This window comes from Gymnoscopelus braueri (genome assembly GCF_963280865.1).
Source record: "Gymnoscopelus braueri genome assembly, chromosome: 5".
Lineage (NCBI taxonomy): Eukaryota > Metazoa > Chordata > Actinopteri > Myctophiformes > Myctophidae > Gymnoscopelus > Gymnoscopelus braueri.
In genome coordinates, this window is record NC_137606.1 from 15,430,107 (window position 1) to 15,454,320 (window position 24,214).

At 41.4% G+C, this 24,214-nt stretch overlaps 1 protein-coding gene across 1 annotated transcript in view; it reads left to right on the forward strand.

The window, feature by feature from the left end:
- Positions 1-24,214, forward strand: part of sphkap (SPHK1 interactor, AKAP domain containing) — a gene marked incomplete at its 3' end in the record, with an annotated part of 118,730 nt that overhangs the window by 51,065 nt on the left and 43,451 nt on the right. Inside the window, exons 2-3 of the mRNA XM_080429086.1 lie at positions 6,151-6,256; positions 8,637-8,747. Of these exons, the coding sequence (XP_080285212.1) occupies positions 6,151-6,256; positions 8,637-8,747 (217 nt within the window). The remainder of the gene's footprint in view (positions 1-6,150; positions 6,257-8,636; positions 8,748-24,214) is intronic.

A 24,214-nucleotide genomic window follows, 5' to 3' on the forward strand; every position in this document is an offset into this window, starting at 1 on the left:
CGTACAAGGTTTCCACCCAACAGTGACGATATGGTAGCTGTCATAGCCACACATACAGTACGTAGACATACTGCTGCAGGGGGTTGGGTTCATTATAGACAACGCTGCTCCTATCGGCTTTGAACTAAAACCGGCAGAAGAGAACATAATTAAAGGCGGCAATACGCCCGCACACCCGCTACGCCCGTGTACGCCTTGTACCCGTTGAGTCTGCGGGGTTGCAATACCCTCGTTGTGTGAAAAGATGTGTTTCGACACGTCACGTAATTTATTTTTGCACGGGCATGTGTGAGACGCACTAATTGACAATTTCAGGGGGTCGCACCCGTCAAATTGACAGTGCTCCACCTACCTGAACACTCGCCGCTCATTGAAAATTGATTACTAGGTGCGTCACTCTCTTCCTGTGTGAATAGCCCTTTACCCCTATTTTATTTTCCCTACACTGGTTGATTGCCTGTCTGTTTTAGGATAGATTTTTAAGTTTTACGGTGTACTTTTAAAGCACTTTTAATAGCCTGGTTCCTAATTATAATTTAGTGTGAGTGATTTATTTCACGCGATTAATTCGCATTAATTTTAACTGTTGTTTGTGTCAGGAGTGCATTCACACAAGCAACATAATGTAATTTTTTTAAACAATGTTGTTTTTTTGCACTGAATATTTTATTAACAGTTTATTAACAGTAGTATAGTCAAAAGGTTATTCTAAAAGGATAACACAAAAAGCCCCAGCAGGGGCTTGTTTCCATTGTGGTCCATTGTACTCAATTCATCAGTAATACATCATTATTATAATACATACAATACAATACAATACAATAAAAATACACTACAAAACAAAGCACCAGACTGTAAGAACGATCACATCACCAAATTAATAGTTTGAGGTAAAATTGCTTTTATAAATAGAGTTATGCTGTATAGTAGTAGTAGTAGTAGTAGTAGTAGTAGTAGTAGTAGTGGTAGTGGTAGTTGTTGTTGTTGTTGATGAAGAAGAGACAGCAGCGGGATAAAGGCCATTGAAAATAGTATTTATCTGGACAGGACAGGATCAATGTGATGAGGTTTTTTGAAGCGGTCTTCCTTTGATATTAGCAGTGATTCTCTACACAGGAAGTAGCATAATGACTGGCAGCTCAGCTCTGTGAGTTGTGGTAGTGTAGCCTACCACCCACAGTATAGGGCCAGGCTATAACATTACTTATCTGCTAGCTGGAGTGATTCCACCCAGTATGGAACATTTCTGATCTGCTTTTAGTCACACACGCACACGCACACTCACCCACCCGCACACACACACACACACACACACACACACACACACACACACACACACACACACACACACACACACACACACACACACACACACACACACACACACACTTATTTTTTTTAAAGCAACTAGCAATACATTATTGCCTGAACTAGTGGCTGGTATCACTGTGTGTGTGTGTGTGTGTGTGTGTGTGTGTGTGTGTGTGTGTGTGTGTGTGTGTGTGTGTGTGTGTGTGTGTGTGTGTGTGTGTGTGTGTGTGTGTGTGTGTGTGTGTGTGTGTGTGTGTGTGTGTGTGTGTGTGCGTGCGTGCATGCACGTGCGTGCGTGTGTGTGAGGGGTGAGTTTGCGCACGCACATGCCCTTGTCTACGTCGCTCAGTGTTTTGTATGTGTTTTAAGCAGCTTGCGCTTTGGCACTTGAGTGAGAGTCACACACATTGATGTGCTGCTGCAGTTAACCGTCCATAGCGCTTCTTAAGTGATCGTGAGCAGTGGAATTCCTTGGTCTTCGGCTGATGGGGATGAGCTGAGCATCTGGACTTAAAGAGGGTCTCCACGACAGTTACGCATCGCCGCGCTTTCCAAATCTATAGGATCCATCCGATCACAACGGCTCGGACATTTGGGCTTTTTGGACGGGATGGCTGCTGGCGCCTTTAAGTGCCTTTTGAAGACCTCAAGGTAGGATTCTGCTTCTGTTGCGCGACGTATAGGACCGTTTCAGATGTGTAGGTGTTGTGCTTGTGCCCACATTATACCCAAATGCGTATCCGAGACACTCAACGCGTAAAATCAGTCACCGACCATTCAGAAAGACAGGTGAAATAATGAAAGCAAACTATATGAATGCAACACATCTGCAGGATTAGTTTACAACAGCAGGCTATTTGCCATAGCCATCACTTTCATTCATATGACCCTCATTCACGCAATACGAGGCAAAACATCGGACTTACAAGACATGACAGCGTGTGATTTATGAAAAAAAGGAAGAGGAAGCTATATAATTATACGGATATTAAATATGATAGGCTATCATTAATTGCACTTTTCACAAATTATCCTGATGAAATAAGTTGCCTTTGCATCTTTGATTCGCAGTTCACTCATATTTATACATCCTCACTGGCACTGCATTAAGGGCAGTCTGCACTTTTAACATTACACTGAAGGTTGCCGAAATGGAATAAAACGTTTCATATAAAAAAGTATTGGGCTTCCTACAGAAAGGCTCTGCAGTGTGCTGTCGCCTATATATACAGCTAAGCTACCAAAACGTGCCAAAAGCCATCATACTCTATAAACGCACATCATCCTGGGGGACGCTGGACGCTATCCAAGCGCATACAATGAAATGTCCAGTGTTGCCAGGTTTTGTGAGATAAATAAGCAACCAGAGCACTCACATGAGCACTTTATTTGTGTCATCGGCTATTTGAACATAGCCGATCTACAAGCTCACACGACGTGTCGCGATGCAATGGGTCGTGAGGATCACAGTAGATGTGCTATTTTACTCTTGCAATAAAATGTGGAATATTTTGAATATTATTCTAACAACACAAGCTCCCTGGGCACAAAACATTTTCATGAAAATATTTGAGAACCACTGGTGTAAACAATAATATTTATTTTGGAAGCAAGCCTAAATAAGCAAGTAGCCTATCCTAGCCCTGAAACATGACTGTCATACCGAGCGTCATGTGAATCATGGCTACAAGTAGCCTACACTTTAGAAACAATCCCAAAAAAACGCAACCCGCAACTACCAATATTTACAAGCAACTTTACAGAAAAATAATCCCAAAGTTGCTTATAGTAAGCCGACATGGCAACACTGGAAATTAATGTGTTCACGTCAGATGGCGTTGAATGGCTGCATATAGGCTACAAGGCTACCTCTAACCAGGGGTATTCAACTGGATTAGACAGGGGGCCAAAATTGTTAAATGAATTGAGGTCGGGGGCCACAGGCCTATGTAAAAAAAAGTAACCAAATGTTCATGGTTAACCGTTTCATGTCAATCAGGCTCATCACAGAAAAAATTAGGTCGTGCGTGACAAATCAATCCAACTGTCCAACTTCACACATTACCATCCTAAAGGACCGTGTGTGACACACGTGTGTGTGTGTGTGTGTGTGTGTGTGTGTGTGTGTGTGTGTGTGTGTGTGTGTGTGTGTGTGTGTGTGTGCGCGTGTGCGTGAGAGAGAGATTTATCCAGACCACCATGGTAAGAGATCCAAAGCAAACTCACCCCCTCTTTGAGACAGATATTTACATCAAACATACATACATTTAAGCTGCATATAAAGTAAGATAATTTGAGGATCTCTCCATTCAGGATGCTTTTTTATTTGTTCCAAAAATATACATACTTGCATCTCATTAAATATTCTATGCCTCCCCAACCCAGCCAATCTGTTTTCCAAATTGCAACTAATTAGTGCCATTCAACATTATCTGTTAGGTAGCATATCTCAGCATGTGGATTCTTGCCTATTAATAGCCTATGACGTGGGATTATAGCATTTTAATTTAATGTAATACAGCAGATTCCTCAGTGTTCATGTATCTCTATGCAGTCTGCAGGTATCTCATATAGGTGCTGCCTGTCTCATGAAGTTTGAGTGCTCATTTCCTCATCTAAGTCTAAAGGCCCTTACACACCGGCGAATGTGGCGAATATACGCAAAATTCGGACTCGTTCCGAATAATTAAAAGACGCTTTTTCGCTTCGCTTTTCCGCTTTTTCGCGCCATGTACGCTTGCATTGACTTTATAAGGTTTTTAAAAAAAAGCGTATTATTCGCACGAAAAAATCGCCCCGGTGTGTAAGGACCTTAAGTCTATAGAGCAGAGGTCTTCAACAGGGGGTCTGCGACCCCTAGGGGGTCCGTGGAGGTACTGCAGGGGGTCCACGAAATTGTTTGATAAAAAAATAAATAAAAAAAATATATATTTTTTTCCCCAAAAATGTCAATATCTCTTTAAACATAACATATTTGAATAGCTTAGTATTGAATGCACAATAACATGGTATGTTTATACATATTTTGTAGAGAAAGAAAAGGTCTTTTGCACACCGGGACAACCTGTGGGTAGGAGCAGGCTCCAGGCAACCATTTGTTCATGTTTATACATATAAAACACAATTTGATACATAAATATACGATATATGTGGTGGCCTACCCCCTACCCTACGAGGTAGGGGGTCCCTGCTCCATCACCCCATCAGTTTGGGGGTCCCTGGTCTGAAAAGGTTGAAGACCCCTGCTATAGAGGCATCTTTTTACGTGATGGAGGGTCACTAATATTTCAGTGGCTCTCAGAGGGTATTGCGAGTGGGCCGCCAAATAATTGGCAAAACACTAAGATTGTAATGATAACATGACATTAATATTATAAAGTGATACCAATAAATAAGAACTTAAAGTGTACTATACTGTACGTTAGTTCCATTGATCCAAGGTGGAACGCAATCGATTGATTGATCATTAAAATAGACATGTTCTGAAAATGCACACGGCCCACCCATCTGACCACGTAAGTAAGGTGGGCCGCAAAACGCTTTCATGATTTTCAAGTGGGCCCTGATCCAGAAAAGGTTGAGAACCACCACTGTACTAGTTGATTACGGAGCTTTGTTAGTACTTTGTCTGCAGGATCATGTAGCATCTATGCAGGAAACGGCAACAACATCAGGTTTTAATTTGAGTAAATATACTAAAATGGCTATATTTTAAGATAAGCTAAAAGGTTTTTGCAACACAACAATGGCTTTATTGTTTAACAACTTAAGCCCGTTACACTTCGTCGCGGGATGGTGTCGAGCGACGAAAACAGAGTACGACATTTATTCTTTTTTCAAAAATAGCTAATCAAGCTCACAATACGTGGTGACGTGCTGTGAGCTTGATTAGCTATTTTAGCTATTTTTGAAAAAATAATAAATGTGTTTAAAATGGTTTTAGATCAGCAATTTGCTAATGGATGCTGTTATTGTGATGGCTGCATGCCAGAGAGAGAGCCCATCCTCCACAATATTCACTAATCTCATCCAGCAAAACAAAACAAAATGTAGGCGACACACATCCTCGTACAAATCCCTTGGTCAGATGTCAGAGTCTAATCACTCACAGGGGATAATATCATCATACTGTATTATTATATTATACTATATATTATACTGAGAAGATGCGTAGTGAAGATTAGGAGGTGAATCATCATCTTACATAGTTGTAATGTACAGTATTGTGCTTTGGCAGCATAGAATGCAGTGCACAGAATTTCCCCAAATGAATGAGCTTTTTGAGGCGCCTAACCTTGGACCCTAGCCAGGTGACAGACCGACCTTGGATTGAACCCTTCTGATATCATACTGGCCTGGAGGTTTGTTGGGAGCAGTTTGACGTTTAGCATCAGGTAGCTGGATGTGTTCACCCATGCATGTTCAATATCCACCATATGGCCTGGCTGCATCTCTATTTGACTCCATATTCTTGGGAGCAATGTGACGGGGAATACTGTTCAGCATTCCCCTTGGTAAAAGTAAATAAATGTATTTAATCAGCTGCTGCTGCTGCAATAAGCCTTCAGCTAACTGTCACTGTAAGTGGAATGATATAGCCGGACAACATTTAGCAAACATGACAAATTACTTTCTATTTCTCATGTCGGGGTACTCCAGCAAAAAGAGAATCATTATTACTGACCTCAATTATTTTCAGTGTTAATGAGCAATTTGTAACTGAGACTGAATGTCAATTTTGTTACAGAGAGTTGAGAGTTGTTACTCTCAGAGTTAAATTAACACAGGCTGTGTTCTGACAGAACCACCCCTTGTTTTGTACACATGTCCCCCTTGCAGTAACTTCCAGTCATCTGCCATGTATGAAGGCTCCGAATCCACCGAGGCAGAGGGATGCAGCACAGACAGCACAATGATGGGGTCCTCCGTCACTGCCTGTAAGAAGGTAAGGACACCCTTCAGGGGAATGTGTGTGTGTGTGTGTGTGCGTGTGTGTGTGTGTGTGTGTGTGTGTGTGTGTGTGTGTGTGTGTGTGTGTGTGTGTGTGTGTGTGTGTGTGTGTGTGTGTGTGTGTGTGTGTGTGTGTGTGTGTGTGTGTGTGTGTGTGCGTATAGCGCGTGCGTGCGTGCGTGCGTGCGTGTGTGATTGCATGCATGCGTGCGTGCGTGCGTGCCACTGCGTGCGCAGGAACAGTTTAAGCAGCTACGTTTCAGCTATTTTCTTAAAATGTTGACAATGTTCTCTCTCGTATGGGGGTCTGCGGACAAATTCATATTCATTTGGGGCTCCTTGACATGGAAGTGTTTGAGTAGACACTGCTGTAGATTGTAGAAAAACACGAGGTGACGTCTTTCTTATAATTGGGCTGGAGGTCCTGCTGACCCCATGTGCTATGATATAATGTCCCCTGGTGAGAACAGTTGAGTCCAAGGCACCTTTAGCTGGCCATGTGCCTGCACAGATGGCCCATCTGAGAGGGGACAAGAACAAGGGCATGGATTAGCACTATAAATAATATGCAGAATAATGGACATGAGCGTTACATAATGTCTACAGTATTGTAGTTTTTTTCCTCCTGATCTGATTTGTAAAGCAAGATTAGCAAGATGCAAAATAATTGGTCAGAGAGCCGTTAACCACTTAAACCCTATTATACTTCATTGACCAGAATCTCCCGGGGGTCCATACTAGGCCCCTAGTTTTTTGCCTCTACCTATCTCTTTGCCGACAATAGCCGATATGCAACCTTGTAGATTGGCTATTTTTACTGAATGTTCGCCCCAGCAATGCTAGGGTTCATGTGGCTAAATGTTTTAGAAGAGCTGGTTGGCCCTGCATCTCAGAATTGTTTGTTATTATTGCAAGCAATATTAGTTGTAACTATTTCTGCAACATGGCCAACATTTCGATTTTGATTCATTAAGAAGAGCAAGTACACCGCTTCACCTCTCACCCTAAAGGCTTCATTACAGTAAAACTGCCCTCCTTGGGGACACATAACTATAGTTTATACATATGACAGTCTGTGTGTCTAGTTAGCTGAGTGAGTATTGATCATCTCCCACGGCCATTTACCTCTGACAAAGGTCCAGGAGAAAGGTCAAGTGATTTTAACCACAAATAGCATAGCGTTAGTTCATGCAGGACACGGAAGTCTTGCACACCAAAGCTGTAACCAGCTGTCAGTCAGCTGATGTGAACATCAGCTTTCTATTCCCCATTCACAGCACTGCTGGTCATTATGTCACACACTCATACTCCAATCACAGCTCACGCATTAGCAAAGAGGTTCCTTTAAATACGGTTCGAATTCTCTAGGTCTCTGATGGTCTTGCTGCCTGACCACTTCTGCTAAGCTGCCTCCTCCACCCCAGCCTCCACCTTTTTGATTAGAGTCTGGCATAGGCTCAAATACTTGTGATTATCATGTATATCTGCTCATTCAAACTAATATGTCATTGTACTGCTTATTGTTTACAAAGTATCCCTATGGGGGATTTGCTTAAAGAGGTGGTGCCATGGTTTTGCACTTTTTCAGTTTTTCATGTGTCTATGAGGTTGATATAACTTCATTAAGCCCCCTGGTGGTGTTTTTATGGTGTTTTATGTCTTCTCTGACTATTTTGAGTTTCTTCCTGGAGGCTGAAACTTGAGGGTCAAACATGCCAATAGAAAAACAGCCATTTAATGACACAGTAAAAATATACCCTCCCCCTCATTATCATAACACAACAGGTGTGGGCATGAGGAGGAGGAGGGACTAGGACAGGTGGGTGGTGCTAAGGTGGTGGAGGAGGTGCTAAGGTGAGAACCAGGTATACTTAATGAACTGGAGGCGTGCCCACATAAAAACATAATTTTAACACTTTCTGTAAACTTTTTTGAAAAAATCTTCCTCCTAGTATAACCATAATACCTGATGATTATGTTTTGGGGGGGGGAAAATCACTGAAAATCACGGCACCCCGTCTTTAAGCATTCCCTGAATATATGCTTAGCAAGCTGCTTCGACAAAATTCAGTGAATATTCTCCCAAGAGCGGAGCTTTAACGCCAAGCTTAACTGTATTCCATTTGTGGCAATAAATGGTTAAATCTACTTTGACGTGAGTGTTTCTGATTGAACAGGGCATAGCATAGAGAGAATGGAAACTAAAGGTGAGTGAGTGAGTTAATGTGTGTGTGTGTGTGCGCGTGCGTGCGTGCGTGCGTGCGTGCGTGCGTGCGTGCGTGCGTGCGTGTGCATGGTTGGTTGCACATATAAGCCCATTTATATACAGTGCATCCATGCATTGGCTTCAGTGCAGCTGTGTGTGTATATTGCAGGTGCTGTGCAGCAACAGCGTGCTGGACTCATCAGAGTACTGGGTGAGGAATGAGAAGGTCCTCTGCAGATTGGGTCTTCTGGAGGATGACACCGATGGCAGCTGCACCACAGTGAGTAGCCAGCCTCGGGGGTGGTCTTTACTGGGGGGGTCCCATACAGCTCAGTTAGGGCTAATGTTTGGCATTGTAAAGCAGTGATTCTCAACCTATTTAACTTCAAGGACCCCCAGTATGATATATATGTTACAGGGAAATTGGCATTCCAGGGAAATTGAAAAAGGAGCACTCGTTTTCACCCCCCCCCCCAGGCAATTCTGTAGAACCAACACTAGAGGGCAATGCAAGCCACACTAGACTAGAACGTCTATGCAACGTGCATAGACGTGCATAGACATGAACGTGCATGCGTGTGAACGCACGCATGCATGCACGCACGCACGTGCGCACACACGCTCTGCTAAGTCGGCGCGCCTCCGTCATGGACAATAACTATTATCACGTGTGCGCGTGAACGCGTGTTCAGCGTTCCCCTAGCGTAGCTTCCTGGTTGCTATGTGGGGGGGAACAACAAAAGCCAGGTCCGCCTCGCATCAAAGCCCCACCTCGCGCCTCCTCCTCCTCCTCCTCCTCCTCGTGAGGAGGAGCGCCTCGCGTAAAAAACCCTGTCTCAAAAAAGAACCTGCCTAAAAACTCCTTTTTCAATTTCCCTGGAATGCCAATTTCCCTGTGACATATATATATATGAACTATGGACCCCCATCTGATACGATTTCTATCTCGACCCCAATCTACACACTACAATCCTCAGTGTTCATTTAACTCTACAGAAATGGAACTAAATGGACCTGCAGGTCCCTTCTGAAGGGACTCTTGGACTACGGGTCCCTTCAGTTTGCCTCAAGGACCGCTATGGTCGCCTCAAGGACCACATGGTTAAAGTTACTGTTTTGCTGTCATGTTTCTTGTTTAGAGCAACCACTTGGGACCAAGTTGCACATTGGGTTTGGGGCACACGCAGTGCAATCATAGTCTTCTTCTCTTTCTCAGTGCCTTACTCAGTGACATACCAAAAGTCTGATCTGTTTCTACAATTCAGATATTTGTAACGTGTCTGGGGAACCTTCTGGTCTGTAATCATTATCGTTCTACCATCATTCACAACAGCTTATTCATGCTATCTTTGTTCTTCTAGACTTCCATGCTTTCAGCATTGATTTTGTGCCACTGCTGAAAGCTAAATCCCTGCTAAAGACAACATTTCATATTTCCTTTCTTGAGTCTGTTGTCCGTGGCCCCAAGGCAGAGTTAATGAATGTTAATAATGCCTTCAGCAGCAAGTGTACACAGTAAAATCCTCTGGTAAGGATCTCTCGGTTAAATTAACACTGAATGGAAGAAAGGACGAATGAAAGGATGAAACATGAAAAATAGACAATTGTTTGCAGAAATGCTCAGCTATGATTGGCTCATGATGGTGTCCTGCATGTGTTGACTTGTTGTCGCATGATGGAGATGGAGAGGAGTGGCTTTAAACCACTGGACTGCAATAAAAGACTGACAGTAGTCAATGGCAATCAGGTTGTCGAACAAAGGCAGTAAGAATGGCTGGTTGGACTCTGGCTCAGCACAACTATAGTTCTTGTTCATGCTCTGTAAATGTGGACAATAAGGGGGTCATTGTTACAATTGTTATTATTCAAATGTTTTTATTGATTTTTCAAGACACATACACGTAACATATAACAAACTACAAAACACCACAGACACTAGTACACAATATCAAATGAAACAAATATTCATATCCACCATTAATCAATTGACCGAAAATGCAAGGACATTTTAGTGCAATATATTTTCATGACAAACGGTATTAATACCACAAAAATTACAGTCAATAAGAGAGTGAAAAAAAAGGAAAGAAAGATGAAAGAAAAATCAGTAAAACAGCAAAATCAAATAACTGGGAAGAAAGGGGGAAGGGAGGGGGGGGGGAAGAAAGGCAAATGGCTATACTACAATGGCTATATTGCAACAGTAGAATACCCCTCCTCAAAATATGACAGGAACGGTTGCCAGACTCTAGTATACTTCTGAGTGGAGCCTCTGATCGTATATTTAAGCTGTTCAAGTTTTAAATGTGACATAACATCCGCCACCCAGTGTTTGTCATTGTTACAATTGTGAAGGAGGATGTTAATTACAAGAATAGAACGAGTGGAAAGAGAATAATAAGGTCAAAGTGAACCTGTAGAGAGAAAGACATGTTGTTTTTTGAACAGTTGTTTGATAGAGGTAGTTCTGCTGCTGACATAATTTTTTTGGTAAGAAGGAGGGTCAGGTGTATGTGTATGTGTATGTGTCATGCAGTTACCTTGCTCAGTAACAGACAGGGATGTCATTTGGTCATATATTGAGAACATATTGAGAGTATTGGTGACTGTGTGCCCCTTGAAATCCAGTCACATGTTTTGTTTCAATAGTAAATCAGTAAATAAAGATTGTAAACAAAGGTAGAATAATATCGTTATGCCTAATGGCTCACTTATAATGATGTATTTTATGTCACTTCATCTACTGTAAGGTTTTAAATGTATAACTAATAGCTAATTACCCACTACTAATTACTGAATAACTTTATTTTGTGCATGATTTTACTTTTAATATTATGCATAAGGCAATCCAAGGTTCCTTACAGTATGACAATAATACCATAATACCTTCTTTACATTGAACAGGTACAGCAGATAGACAATGCACCTCATACAGTACAGCATATCAGCAGTACCAAAGTACTCATGCCAGTACTGTAAACAAAAAGGTTTCAAGATTTTTGTAGACAAACGTTATTAATACATATAATCTCTGAAAAATACATAATACTTTACCAGGAAAACCAGCTCCCTGTTCAGCACAAGAGAGTCTATAAGCGCCAATGAATTATGGCCAGAGGGAATTATGGGAATTATCAGCATGGATGGAATCATTTCAGATGAATCAGATTAGTTGACTGATGCTATGCATTGTTTAACAGTAGCTCTGGTAATAACAAATGGTGTGCATTTCTATTGCGCCTTTATCCAAAGCGCTTTACATTATGTGACACATTCAGAATGTTAGGGAGAGACTAGTGGAGAAGAGATCCAGTAGAACTAAACGACGAGTCATTTTATGTTTGGCTGCGCTCGGGTGTTGCGCTCGGGTTGTGAGCTTGTAGATTGGCTATTTTCAGCATGCAACCAAGTGTTAAAATCAGCCATTATGGCGCCATCAATGCACCGCCAAAATATATTTTTGTCGACTAAATCAACTGTAGATTTAGTCGGCTATAATCTTATGATATTAAGTCAACTAAAACTAGACTAACAGTAAAACATTTCAGATGACTAAATCTAAATGGAATTTGATTCAAAAGACTGTGACTTAAACTGAATCAAAATTTGCTGTCAAAATCGACACTACTGTGGAGCAAACCAGGCAAGGCACTAACCTGCTCATCGGCAGCAGTTAGGGGTTCAGTGTCTTGCTCAACGACACTTTGACGCAGAGCTACGAGGAGCTGGGGATCGACAGCCGCTCTGCCTTCTGAGCCACTGCTGCCCCATGTGAAATAAATAGCACCCCCCGTAGTGAATATATAACTCAAACGGATCCATAGTAACAATCTGAATTATTATATTCCTATATTGCATGTGTGAAGATGTATAACGTGTTAATGACCAGCAGCATTTAGAATAAAGAGTTACACATCCCTCCTCTCTTAGGACACTTGAAAAGATCATTTGAAAAGCTGCTGTGTTTGAAGAGCATTCACCGCCTCCCCAGTAATAATAATGATACTTTTAATTGTATCATCTCGGACGTGAAATCAATTTTCACACCTTAGGCAGCAGATTGTCATTTGTTCAGGGCTGTGATGACCTTTATGGACTACTATCTCTGACTCAGTTGAATGAGCAGAACTATTGGAGGCTGCTGTAATCCTTTTCTGTGAAACTGACACTGGTGGAATGAGTACTCAGATATTTCACTTAAGTAAAAGTAGCAATACCACAATATAAAAATACTCTGTTACAAGTAAAAGGCCTGTGTTTAAAATGTTACTTGAGTAAAAGTACAAAAGTATTGGCATCAAAATATACTTAAAGCACCAAAAGTAAAAGTACTAATGTTTGAAAATAGCTGATCTACAAGCTCACAGCGTGACGCGTTGTGAGCTTGTAGATCGGCAATTATGTATAAAATAGGGATAAAGTGGTTAATGTATGTTTTATAATATATTAATGTATATCTGCAAAGTAACTAGTAACTAAAGTTTTCAAATAATTGTAGTGGAGTAAAAGTACAATATTTGCCTCTGAGCGGTAGTGGAGTAGAAGCAAATTGGAAATACTCTAGTAAAGTAACTCAAAATTGTACTTAAGTACATGTACTTAGTTACTTTCCACCACTGGAAACTGACACTATAAGTGCACTATGACAGCTTGGTGTAACTTATGCAGGCTGCATCACAACACTCTTGCTTCAATGCACAGTAAACTCCTCAGTTAATTAAAGTCTAAAGGGTCATTCACACGTGATAAAACATAATGCCGCTTGAATCGCGGGAAACTCAATTCAACTCCATTCAACTTACATTTGTGAATTCGGTTGCGGCAGCATCACCGGTGAGTATGTACACATATTTAAATACATGTGTAAATACAAACAGAAGCCACGTTTAGACATGAATACCATTGCATTGTCGGGAAATAAATTACAGTAACATAAACTGCTACAGTAGCATATAGGCAATGGGAGAGGCGTTCTCACATGCCCTCCTTATCAGTAGAGTTGCGGCATGTCCGTGTTCTCATCGTTGCCAGCACACTGTCGGGGTACAGTACCTAATACTCGCGCGAGAGGTGACTGTAAGCACACGATAGGCATTTGGAGATAAGAAAATATCAATAGCATCCATCTGCAGGGTGGCAGACCGGCTAATGTAACTTTAATCCGTCAAAGCCAATGGTTTTCTGCTGAGGAAGCAGATCTGCTCGTACTCCTGCCCGTACCATTCACGGGAGCAGAATAATAATGTGATATAATGATCATCATCATTCATTATCACACTGGCGTGGGGGTTCACAGGTGGACCAGTTGGAAGTGCTGCTTCCTCCTGTAGCCTAAAATCTCCTCATGTCCAAGACAGCATATCTTGAAATATCAACCTAATGCTCGTTCTTTTTAAACAACCACCACTAGGTGACCTGCTACTGTTCAGCAGAGACAGATAAAGAAAGCCGCGACGAGAGAGATATCAGTAAAGAATTCTTAATCAAGCTAATTTAACATTAATCCATCTGTGTTTTTCTCTCTTTCTGTCTCTCGCCCACCCACTCCCTGCACACACCACAATGTAATAAACAGAGCTGCTTTAACTGCCATTGTTGTTGGACACACCTTTCTCTTGTTATGTTAACATTGCTCTGAAGCATGTTGGTCATTGAACAGTTTTCGCCTCAGGTAAGGCACATTCTCTCTCTCGCTATAAAACCATGCTTGCTCGACCCAGTAAACTGTCCCAGTCTCTCTCTTGATATACTGTAACTGTAACATATGCGTGTTCGACCATACTTCTCTCTCTCTCTCTCTCTCTCTCTCTCTCTCTCTCTCTCTCTCTCTCTCTCTCTCTCTCTCTCTCTCTCTCTCTCTCTCTCTCTCTCTCTCTACCACAGCGTAATTACTTCTTGTATAACTCACATTGAACACTCCTCCATTCATATACACACAACAGTTGCACTTACAGTACTTATGAAAAGCACCGTCATAGCAGTATAGAATGCTCTGCGTTCACACATACTGTGGCTGGAAGAAGGCATTCAAAATCGCTGCACGTTCACACATGACCCCAAAGTTAAATATAGCAGCACATTGGCAGAGAATTTCCAGTAAGCTGAATGGGGTTAGAGACAGAATGTGTGTGTGTGTGTGTGTGTGTGTGTGTGTGTGTGTGTGTGTGTGTGTGTGTGTGTGTGTGTGTGTGTGTGTGTGTGTGTGTGTGTGTGTGTGTGTGTGTGTGTGTGTGTGTGTGTGTGTGTGTGAGATGAGAGAGAGAGGGAGAGAGACAAGATTTGACCAATTCAGCACCATGGACAGAGACACAATGAACATCTTTTACATAACATTTGCCCCATTTAGCGGCTACATCAACAAATTGTCTTTCCCGACAAGGAAGTTACATAATAATAATAATAATAATACATTTGATTTATAACACACTTTGCATTTTTGCAAATCACAAAGTGCTACAGGATTTAAAAACAAATAACAAAGGCAAGACAACAAAAAAACTAAACATTCGGCAACAACAAGACCTTCTTGGGGTAAAACTTAGATTAAAAACGAATTAAGGCATAGAGTAAAAGACCTTAGAAAAAGGCTAAGCAAAGGCTTTGTTAAAAAGGTATGTTTTGAGTCCTTTTTAAAAGCATGGGTAGATTGTGGGGCTCTCAATTGGTCGCCTGAATGTCTGAATGTCTCTACGGCAAAGAGCAACAATAGCATCTTGTTTAATATGTCCAGGAAAAACTGCTTTCTCTTTGAAGCATAGATTTGTGACAGTTGTATCAATACTTTTGCACATTTGTAGCAACAAAAAAAGTGCTTTCTTGCCTTGCTTTTGTATTGTAACGACCTGCTTTGATCATTGTTCTTTTTCATCTTCATTTGTTGACTCCAGCCTTCTGGTGTGCTAAATCCTAGGATCTGCTGTTTTCTTAGTTTTTTTATGAGCTATTCCAGCCCGCAGCAAATTAAAACTGCCCGCTCTCGCAAGATTTGCGGCGGGTCCCACGGGACATGCAGGATCCAAATCCCAATGCAGTCCTCTACTTCTTACCCATTCACAGTCAAATCCTGAATGTTAATTGAAATCAAATGGAACAAATGGAAATTGAGTGTGAAAATGGCACCAAATTGAACCATAAGGGTCCATAAATGATCCACTTGTTTTTTATTTTACAATTCACAATTCATACTTCAGGAGTGAGCAGCAATGTACTGCATTTGAATTATAATGTTCCTGAATGAGTTTCATCATCTAAGATATGAATTAATGTGTGGTATCCGACATTCTTAAAACAATTCAGCTATTTAAATTTCACACATTTGTGCAAGGTATTTTTCACCATTGCTGAAGAGTTTTTGAGTTGCTCGACTGTCCTTCACTCTTGCTGGTGTTCAACTAACAGCATGAAAAGATAAGCATCATGGAGGCTGTCCTTGCTTCCACAGTTCAGTGCTTTTTGCCCTATTTTTTTAGGACTTGGGTAAGTCTTTATTTTTTGTCACAACAACTTTATCAGTGTTTTCTTCAAGTAAATGAAGCACTAACTGTCTACACTGCTTTTTGTGCAAATCAATGTCAGTGGCTTTAAATTTTCTCTAGCCTTTGTCCATACTCCATGAATCACAGTGAACGTTTATGTGAGATGGAACAGATGTGGCCTGTCCTCGCAGCGTCGCTGTCAGACGTCGTCATGACAAATCGCTACTCCACCTCTCCAATTCTCCGTTCACAGCCTTTTCTAGTTTACACAGTCTATCAATCAAAGCCGAGCCTGTGATGACACTGAGTGAGAAAGAGGTTATTGCGTCCCTACCGTAGCTGCACAGAGAGAAGCATGGAGAAGGGCAGAGGAAGTTTAGAGAGAGAGGAGGTTATGTGGAAAAAAAGATGGAGGGAGGTAAGGAGGGAGTGAGAGAGAGGTAGAGGTGGGGTGGGATGCATGGAGAAAGCATAAGAACCACGTTCCAGAAAAAGAAATTGTATAGAAAGACATAGTTCATATTTTGTCACACGACAGTGTCATTCGCTGAAAATAACAGATTTTTGAGCAAGTGGAATTTGGAATGAATAGGGGGAGGGAGAAGGAGAATGCCTGCCACAGAGGGGGCCATGTGGGGAGTTTTTTTATTCCATGCATAGAATTCATGTTGATCCGGAATTTCTAAGTAAACCTTCGGCCATATCAGCTCAGCTAATTAATTACTGAAGGGATAGAAATGTTGTCTGATGCCAGCAATGCTTGATTATACGGTAATTGGAAACATTCCTGGCACCCGACAAAAGTTTCACACGTGCCAGCGTGCGTAACTATCCTGTGTATCTCGATAACCGTCCGTCCCCCCAACCAACTTCAAAGCCTGCGGGTGTATCGCCATGGGACCCGTAGGAGGGTGTTGCCTGACGTGAAGTCGTCGGATCGGCGGTTGTCCAGAGCCACCGATATGATATGGATCGATAAGCCCATATGGTCATATTGGGACTGATACCCATATATGGGCATATTCTGATGACACCAGGGCCCTCCATGGGCATAAAAGGGACATGGAGAAATAGATACAGAGATCCCCATACACAGAATGTGCACAAAAGGGACACGGACAGACAGCCGGATATAACGTGACAAAGGGTACAACGGGTTTGTACAACGAGAGGGGCATGTGTTCCCAATGGAAATCGTTTCCAACGGGCATTTTTTAGCCATAGTTATTCCAAAGCCTCCATGCCCATTTTTCCACCTGAACTGTCTTTTTGTTTTTGGGATGCAGGCCAAGTTATATTTTTGACTGCATGCTCAACAGCCCTCAAATGATTTTGTTTGCCAGAGGTAGTTTCAGGATTAGAAGGATTACAAGTGATTCTTTTTGCAGTCGGAAAACAACTCCAATCTAGTGATGTGGATTTGGTTGAGCTCCTCATGCAACAACAGTTCAACAAATCAAACAGATTTGCCATGTCACGATGTCACGACACGTTGCGAAACAAACACATTTTAAATAATAATGTATGCCTCTAATAATGGCATGCCCAAAATAGGGATACTGACATCAATGTACTAACATTACCTTGGATGTCATAGTTGTATTGGTCCTGAGATAAATAGGAGACAAATGCTGTGGATGTTTTGCTTTATCAAACCACTGTGCCCTGTGTCATGTTGTTACCTTTGATCCATCCTCATGTTTTAATGCATGAAGTCTCAGTGAAGTGTTACTGACAATGTTGCCACAGACAATCAACACAGCAATCACATTTCATCATCACTCCCCTGGGAGATTTGACAGGGGATTCATTTGACATTTTTCTCTGGTAGTTCAAAGCTAATAGATTCATGTATGTGTATGTACGTATATGTACGTATGTATGTACGTATATGTATGTACGTATGTATGTATGTACGTATGTATGTACGTATGTATGTACGTATGTATGTACGTATCTATGTACGTACTGTACATACGTACATACGTACGCGTGTGTGTGTGTCTGTCTGTCTGTCTGTCTGTCTGTCTGTCTGTCTGTCTGTCTGTCTGTCTGTCTGTCTGTCTGTCTGTCTGTCTGTATGCTCGCACGCACGCACTCACGCACGCACGCACACACACAGAGAGTAAATAATAAATACATTCAGATATCAGATGTATGATCAAAACAGAGTTACACAGGCACACTATTAGCAACTAAACTGGGTAAAGTCTGCACAGCCTTCATGTAAATTGGTAATATAGGGTATTAATTGAACTTTCATGGATGGACAGACAGACAGACAGACAGACAGACAGACAGACAGACAGACAGACAGACAGACAGACAGACATCCCCCTTCCTGTTTTGAAATTGTGGTCCCCAAAGTAAAGTGATCCATCAATCAGCTGATTCAAACACTTCACACTTGTGCTGTGTGTGCTGTTCTGACCTGACCCCATCCTGGCCCCCATCCTGCCCCAGTGACAGAGAACAGAGTAAACACATCATCTGCAGCTATAGCTGTGTGAGCAGGGAGAAAGGGTCTTCCGTCAGTGGTTCAAACATTACATTTCCTCTAATTTGTAAATGTGGCCTTCACCTTGACAGCTGGCTTGCACTACATGAAAATCTCATGCCCAATCGTCTTCATAATTCATATTATAATTTTTTGAATGTCTTGATTCCCAGACATTCTCAGCTCAAGACCCAGAAGACAAATTTGGTGTCTAGGACACAAAATTATGAAGCACTCAACCAATTAAGACCTATTTGAAATATTTTCTAAAATGGTGAAAATAGCAAGTGTTAAATAGCTCTAGATGCTGTTTGTGCTCATTTCAATAGAGTGTTTGTTCAGTAACAGGGGTCTCCCCATCTCTCCATCTCTTTAGTAAACAGAAAATACATTTTGGGGTCAGGATAAACACAAATGAAGATGATGACACAAAGAAGGGAGCAGACTGAATTGGAACTGAAACACTATAAAACTGATAAAGCTGATAAATGGGTACTCTTTCTTGATTGGCTGAAACTGGCAACCCACCTGATAATGTATTTTCTATTTAAGAGCTGCAGAGACAGGGAGACCCCTGTTATTAAACAAGCACTCTTTAGCAGGGGTCTTCAACAGGGGGTCTGGGACCCCTAAGGGGTCAGAGATACTGCAGGGGGGCCCACAAACCTTTGTGTGATAGGGACCTTATTTTTTTATTTTTAAATTAACCACTTTAACCCTAGCATCCCTATTCTGGGGGGAACTGATAGGTTCTTGATCGTTATCTTAAACCCCCTTGCTGTTTGATCACACACAGATAAAGAAAGACACGTGACACACGAGATCTCTTTTACTCGTACGAGGATTGTAAACGACCATGTATCTCACTGGACACGATCCCAACTTACAATGGCGCATCCTCCCCTCTGCCAAGCACTTTATTATCAAAAGACAGGAGAAAGGAGGAGACAGTGGAGTGGAATTCTACTAGCTGATAAGGACTGTCAGACATATTACACATTGGATTAATACATTGCAGGAATTCAATTAAATGAATACAAATCAAAGAAAGAACTTATATACACACATTATAATATATATCTCTGTACACAGATATTATAAACTGGTCCTAACATTCCCTCCTGTTGTTCATTTAATTAATACTTCTGAACATCAATCACATTTTTCTTGCCTTCACATTTCAAAATGAACATCATAACAGGATTTTTATTAATCAACCCAACAACTCAAACATTTGCCTCTTCGCTTCCAGTGGCCTTGGGACTAACTTTCTATGTCACTCTCAAATAGGGCTTGAAAGGAATAACTAATGGTCTTGCTTTGCGTCACTAACATTCTTGGAATTAATGTCATCTGAAATAAAAAAAAACACCACATGTCCTTTTTATCAGAAACGCAGACCCCTCCACTCGCAGCAGTCAAAAGGTCAAGAGTCCATCTATTCTGGACGGCCATTAACGAGGCTGACTCAAACTCACGGTTTTGGGCCTCTTCAATTGTCATTGTAGCATTGAGGAACAGGCTACGTCTATAGTTAATTGTCTCTACACGTAACATAAGCTTTCCCACTCCAAGATGGGGAAAGAGAGACAAACCAACCTTATTGGCACGGGATTACCAGTGAGATTGTATTTTTCTTACAACCTCCAATTCTTAGTTGATCTAAACAAACACGGGGGAGTCAGCATTAATGTCTGTTGACAATTGTGTTCGTTGATCTGACCCTTCTTCACAGAGCCAGCGTGGACATAACAAAGGTTAGGCTTCCGAGTGACATACAGGCTTAACAGTGCTATTTAGGGCGTATTTCAACTGATGGTACGGTTTACACGGCAAATAGCTGCTGTTAGTTCAAAGTCATTTTCTCCCAAGGCTCACCAGCGATATTGGATTTCGAGGCATGTCACTTCTCATGACCAGTTGTGTGAAGCAGATATATTTATATGTGTGCAAACATAAACATTCACATTTTAGTCTTAGCGATTTGATTAGCGTAAAAATATACCCAGCATTTAGATTTAGACGGTGAGAAACATTTTCGTCAACACTCCTCGATTTACGAGTAACTTTAATAATACAAATATATAATACACTCATAGAAATGATAAAACTCACAAAAATACCAGGGGTGCAATTCTAAGTGTAATAGGAATGGGGATGGGGAATATTCTAATGGGAGTCTTCTCCAGGTTTGGGTCTGACCTGAGCGCTATCAGCTCGGCCCCACCCGCTGCTGGCTTTTTCACTCCTATTACTTAAATATCTGATAATGTTCGCACCAATTTACAGTGGCCTTTTGTGGATCCAAATAACACGTTTCACAGCAATTGTGTTGGTGACCAGGACTCGGAACGGACCCTCTCAGCGCAGAGTTGGTCCTGGTCCTTTCGCTTGATGATCTTTATCACGGCATGCAGATCACCAGTGCTTCAGTCCCTGTAGGGAGAGAGAAAAGACTAGACAGATAATTTGCACTTTGGACTTTATTCGCTAGTTTTACAGTATCATCACTTTTCAAGAAGTGGAAATAATAGTCTTACATATGGCCTTTCGTTACCTTTTCATTGTCTAAAAACATGTACAAAACTGTTTAGCATAATTTTGAAAATTATAAGTGTGAAAATGCTGCTTAATTATATATTATATGTGTACCATCCCTCCTGTTTGAGATATGACCTATGGTCATGACTCAACTTCAGATCCTAAGTGTGAAATGGTCTGTGTCACTGGTGGCAGACATAACAAATAAAAAACTCCCAATGTGAAGCGCGACTAGGTTCCTTTGCTATCTTATCTACATAAGCGTTTCCCAGGCGTAAAAGTGCCTCTGCTAGTCTACTGTGCAGCAAAAAATAAACTAAGTAGAAAATGCATCTTGGCAACGAACTTTAGTGAGATGAGGTTCAGTACATATCAAAAATGTACACAGGTTCCAGGTCTTAATGGGTTAGTTAAGAGACATTTGGAGTAAAAACCTAGAGGCCTTAACATCTTTCAGTTTGGACAAAGGGATTAGTATGGTCAGGCAAGGCCTACACAGAGGAGCTCGTCTAATCTTTTTTTTTTTTTTTATCTTAACAAACCAGTTAAACCCATAATTTTGCATCATGTCATGCTGAGTGAGTGGCCTAGGAAGCTAGATGCTTTATTGCCCGTGACCTTCAAGTGCTTTAAGAGCTTACTTGTGGTTTTCCACACATACCTCACGTGTGTGGGAGATTCTCCCAAAATAAATCAACACAAGAGATTACGTGAGACAACTGAGAAACGTGGCCTCAAAATTTGCTATTTCCCTTGAGAAATTGGCTGGACTTAACAAGCCCTTGTGGAATACTCAAATGAGTAGAAATACTTAAAAAAATTGTACAGATACTTTAAAGTTCCCAAACTGAGTAAAAAATACTCTAAACTGAAAATTATTTGGGCTTCTCCTGTTCTTTCTTGGCTGGACTTCACACGCACACGCACACACACACACACTCACACACTCACGCACAGGCAGGCTCACTGGAGCGCACACACACACTCCAGTAATCAGTCTCTGTCTCTCTGTCTCTCTCTCTCTCACGCACACATGTGAACACACACACACATGCAGACAGTCAGACAGACACACTCACTCCTCTCACACACACAGTACCTGACACTCTCCAACGTAAGTGACGTCATTCCACATGCTTCAAACACACACAGTCTTTTCGGTACATGAAACTACACACATGCACGTATACAAGCACACACGCACGTCATAACCCATTTGTTCACACTACTGTTGCTACCCTTCACACTTTACATATAGTACATATGTATTACACCCAAACACCACATTCACTTACAATTCATGTACACTAACACCTGAACACACATGCACACTCTCTCTCTTCCTCCTTTCATGCAGAAAAATAACTTCTAGGTGGACTGTACTGCCATGTACTGTGATTCTCATGTTGTTACTAAAAAAAAATACATTCATCCACACACATACATACACTCTTACTCTCATTTAAACATCACTCCTTCCATGTCGTTGTGCACCACGACATGGAATTTTGAAATGTTTAAATGATTACTGCATCTATGTGGGGCAATTCATACAGATCACGAAAAATGCACAATCCACTCTCTCATTTACACATCTTTTAGACAAAACAAAACATGTTCTTCTTACTACAAAACTCTCTCTCTCTCGCTGTCGCTCTAATGCGCACAGCCTCCTACCTTCTTCTCTTTCTCGCTTCTCTAATCTCTCTCATCATTCCAACCATCCACTGTTGTGTTTGACTCGCAAACAACCATAAAGTGGCCCTTCTGACCACATCTACCACATCTATACATAAATCCGGGGGCCTTCTTTGGCCTTATATTCTTTCTTCCCTTTGGTTTCACTTCTTCTTTGGTAACATCGACTACAATCACTTGTTTCCCAGGATCTTCTTTTTCCTTCTCCATATTAGCAGTCAATTACTATTATGTGGGTGAACTTAAATATGTGTGGTTATTATAATGTTCTGTTCAATGTGTAGAAATTATTTTATTCACTGTAAAGATCTTGTTCTTATCCTAACTAAGTGTACAGTATTTCAAACTTTATCTAGGCACTGCTGTATACTGGCCAAAAACTGTATCACACCCAAATTCACCACGTCCACCACGTGTAGACGTGCCCCAGGGAATCACGCACTTATCACTCACTTATCACATCCAAACCATACACCGTACACCCCTGAGATTGTTATGGGGGTTATACTAGATATATAGAATAAATATAGACAAAGCAGTTTACACGACTAGATTTCCCCGGAGGGGGCTGTCAGACCCACTGGCTTTCAACCACCGTGACAAACACACACTCAACTTGTACCAGTATACTCTTGCAGCTAATAAAATGCAGTGGCTTCCGCCACTACAACACAACTATAACTGTAGTTGCTTATCTATGCACAACTACAACACACTTGTCAATATTACACCTTCGTAATAACAACAATATGTCCACACAAGGACCACACTTGTCAATATTACACCTTAGTAATAACAACAATATGTCCACACAAGGACCACTTACATGTTTCTTATAGGCGTGTGATCACGTTCAGATTTCGGCAGTCGTTCGTCGAAGAGAAGATTTCGGACTGGTGAACACCGGCCTGGTGCGACTTTACACCCCAGGGCTTGCAGGACCCTCTTGGATCTCTGGCTATCGATAGACTTGCGATGCGTCCTCTTCTCCTCTTCCAAAAACGACGTAGAAATCCGACACGAAGGACCAGTGAAATGATAGGTTCTTGATCGTTATCTTAAACCCCCTTGCTGTTTGATCACACACAGATAAAGAAAGACACGTGACACACGAGATCTCTTTTACTCGTACGAGGATTGTAAACGACCATGTATCTCACTGGACACGATCCCAACTTACAATGGCGCATCCTCCCCTCTGCCAAGCACTTTATTATCAAAAGACAGGAGAAAGGAGGAGACAGTGGAGTGGAATTCTACTAGCTGATAAGGACTGTCAGACATATTACACATTGGATTAATACATTGCAGGAATTCAATTAAATGAATACAAATCAAAGAAAGAACTTATATACACACATTATAATATATATCTCTGTACACAGATATTATAAACTGGTCCTAACAGGAACATTAGCCAAAAATAGCCAATCTACAAGCCCACAACGCGCTTGTAGGTCGGCTATTTTCGGCGAACAGATTTGGTGTACAGGGGGAAAAAGAGCAGACCAAGTACAGAGCCAAAGGTCAAGTTTA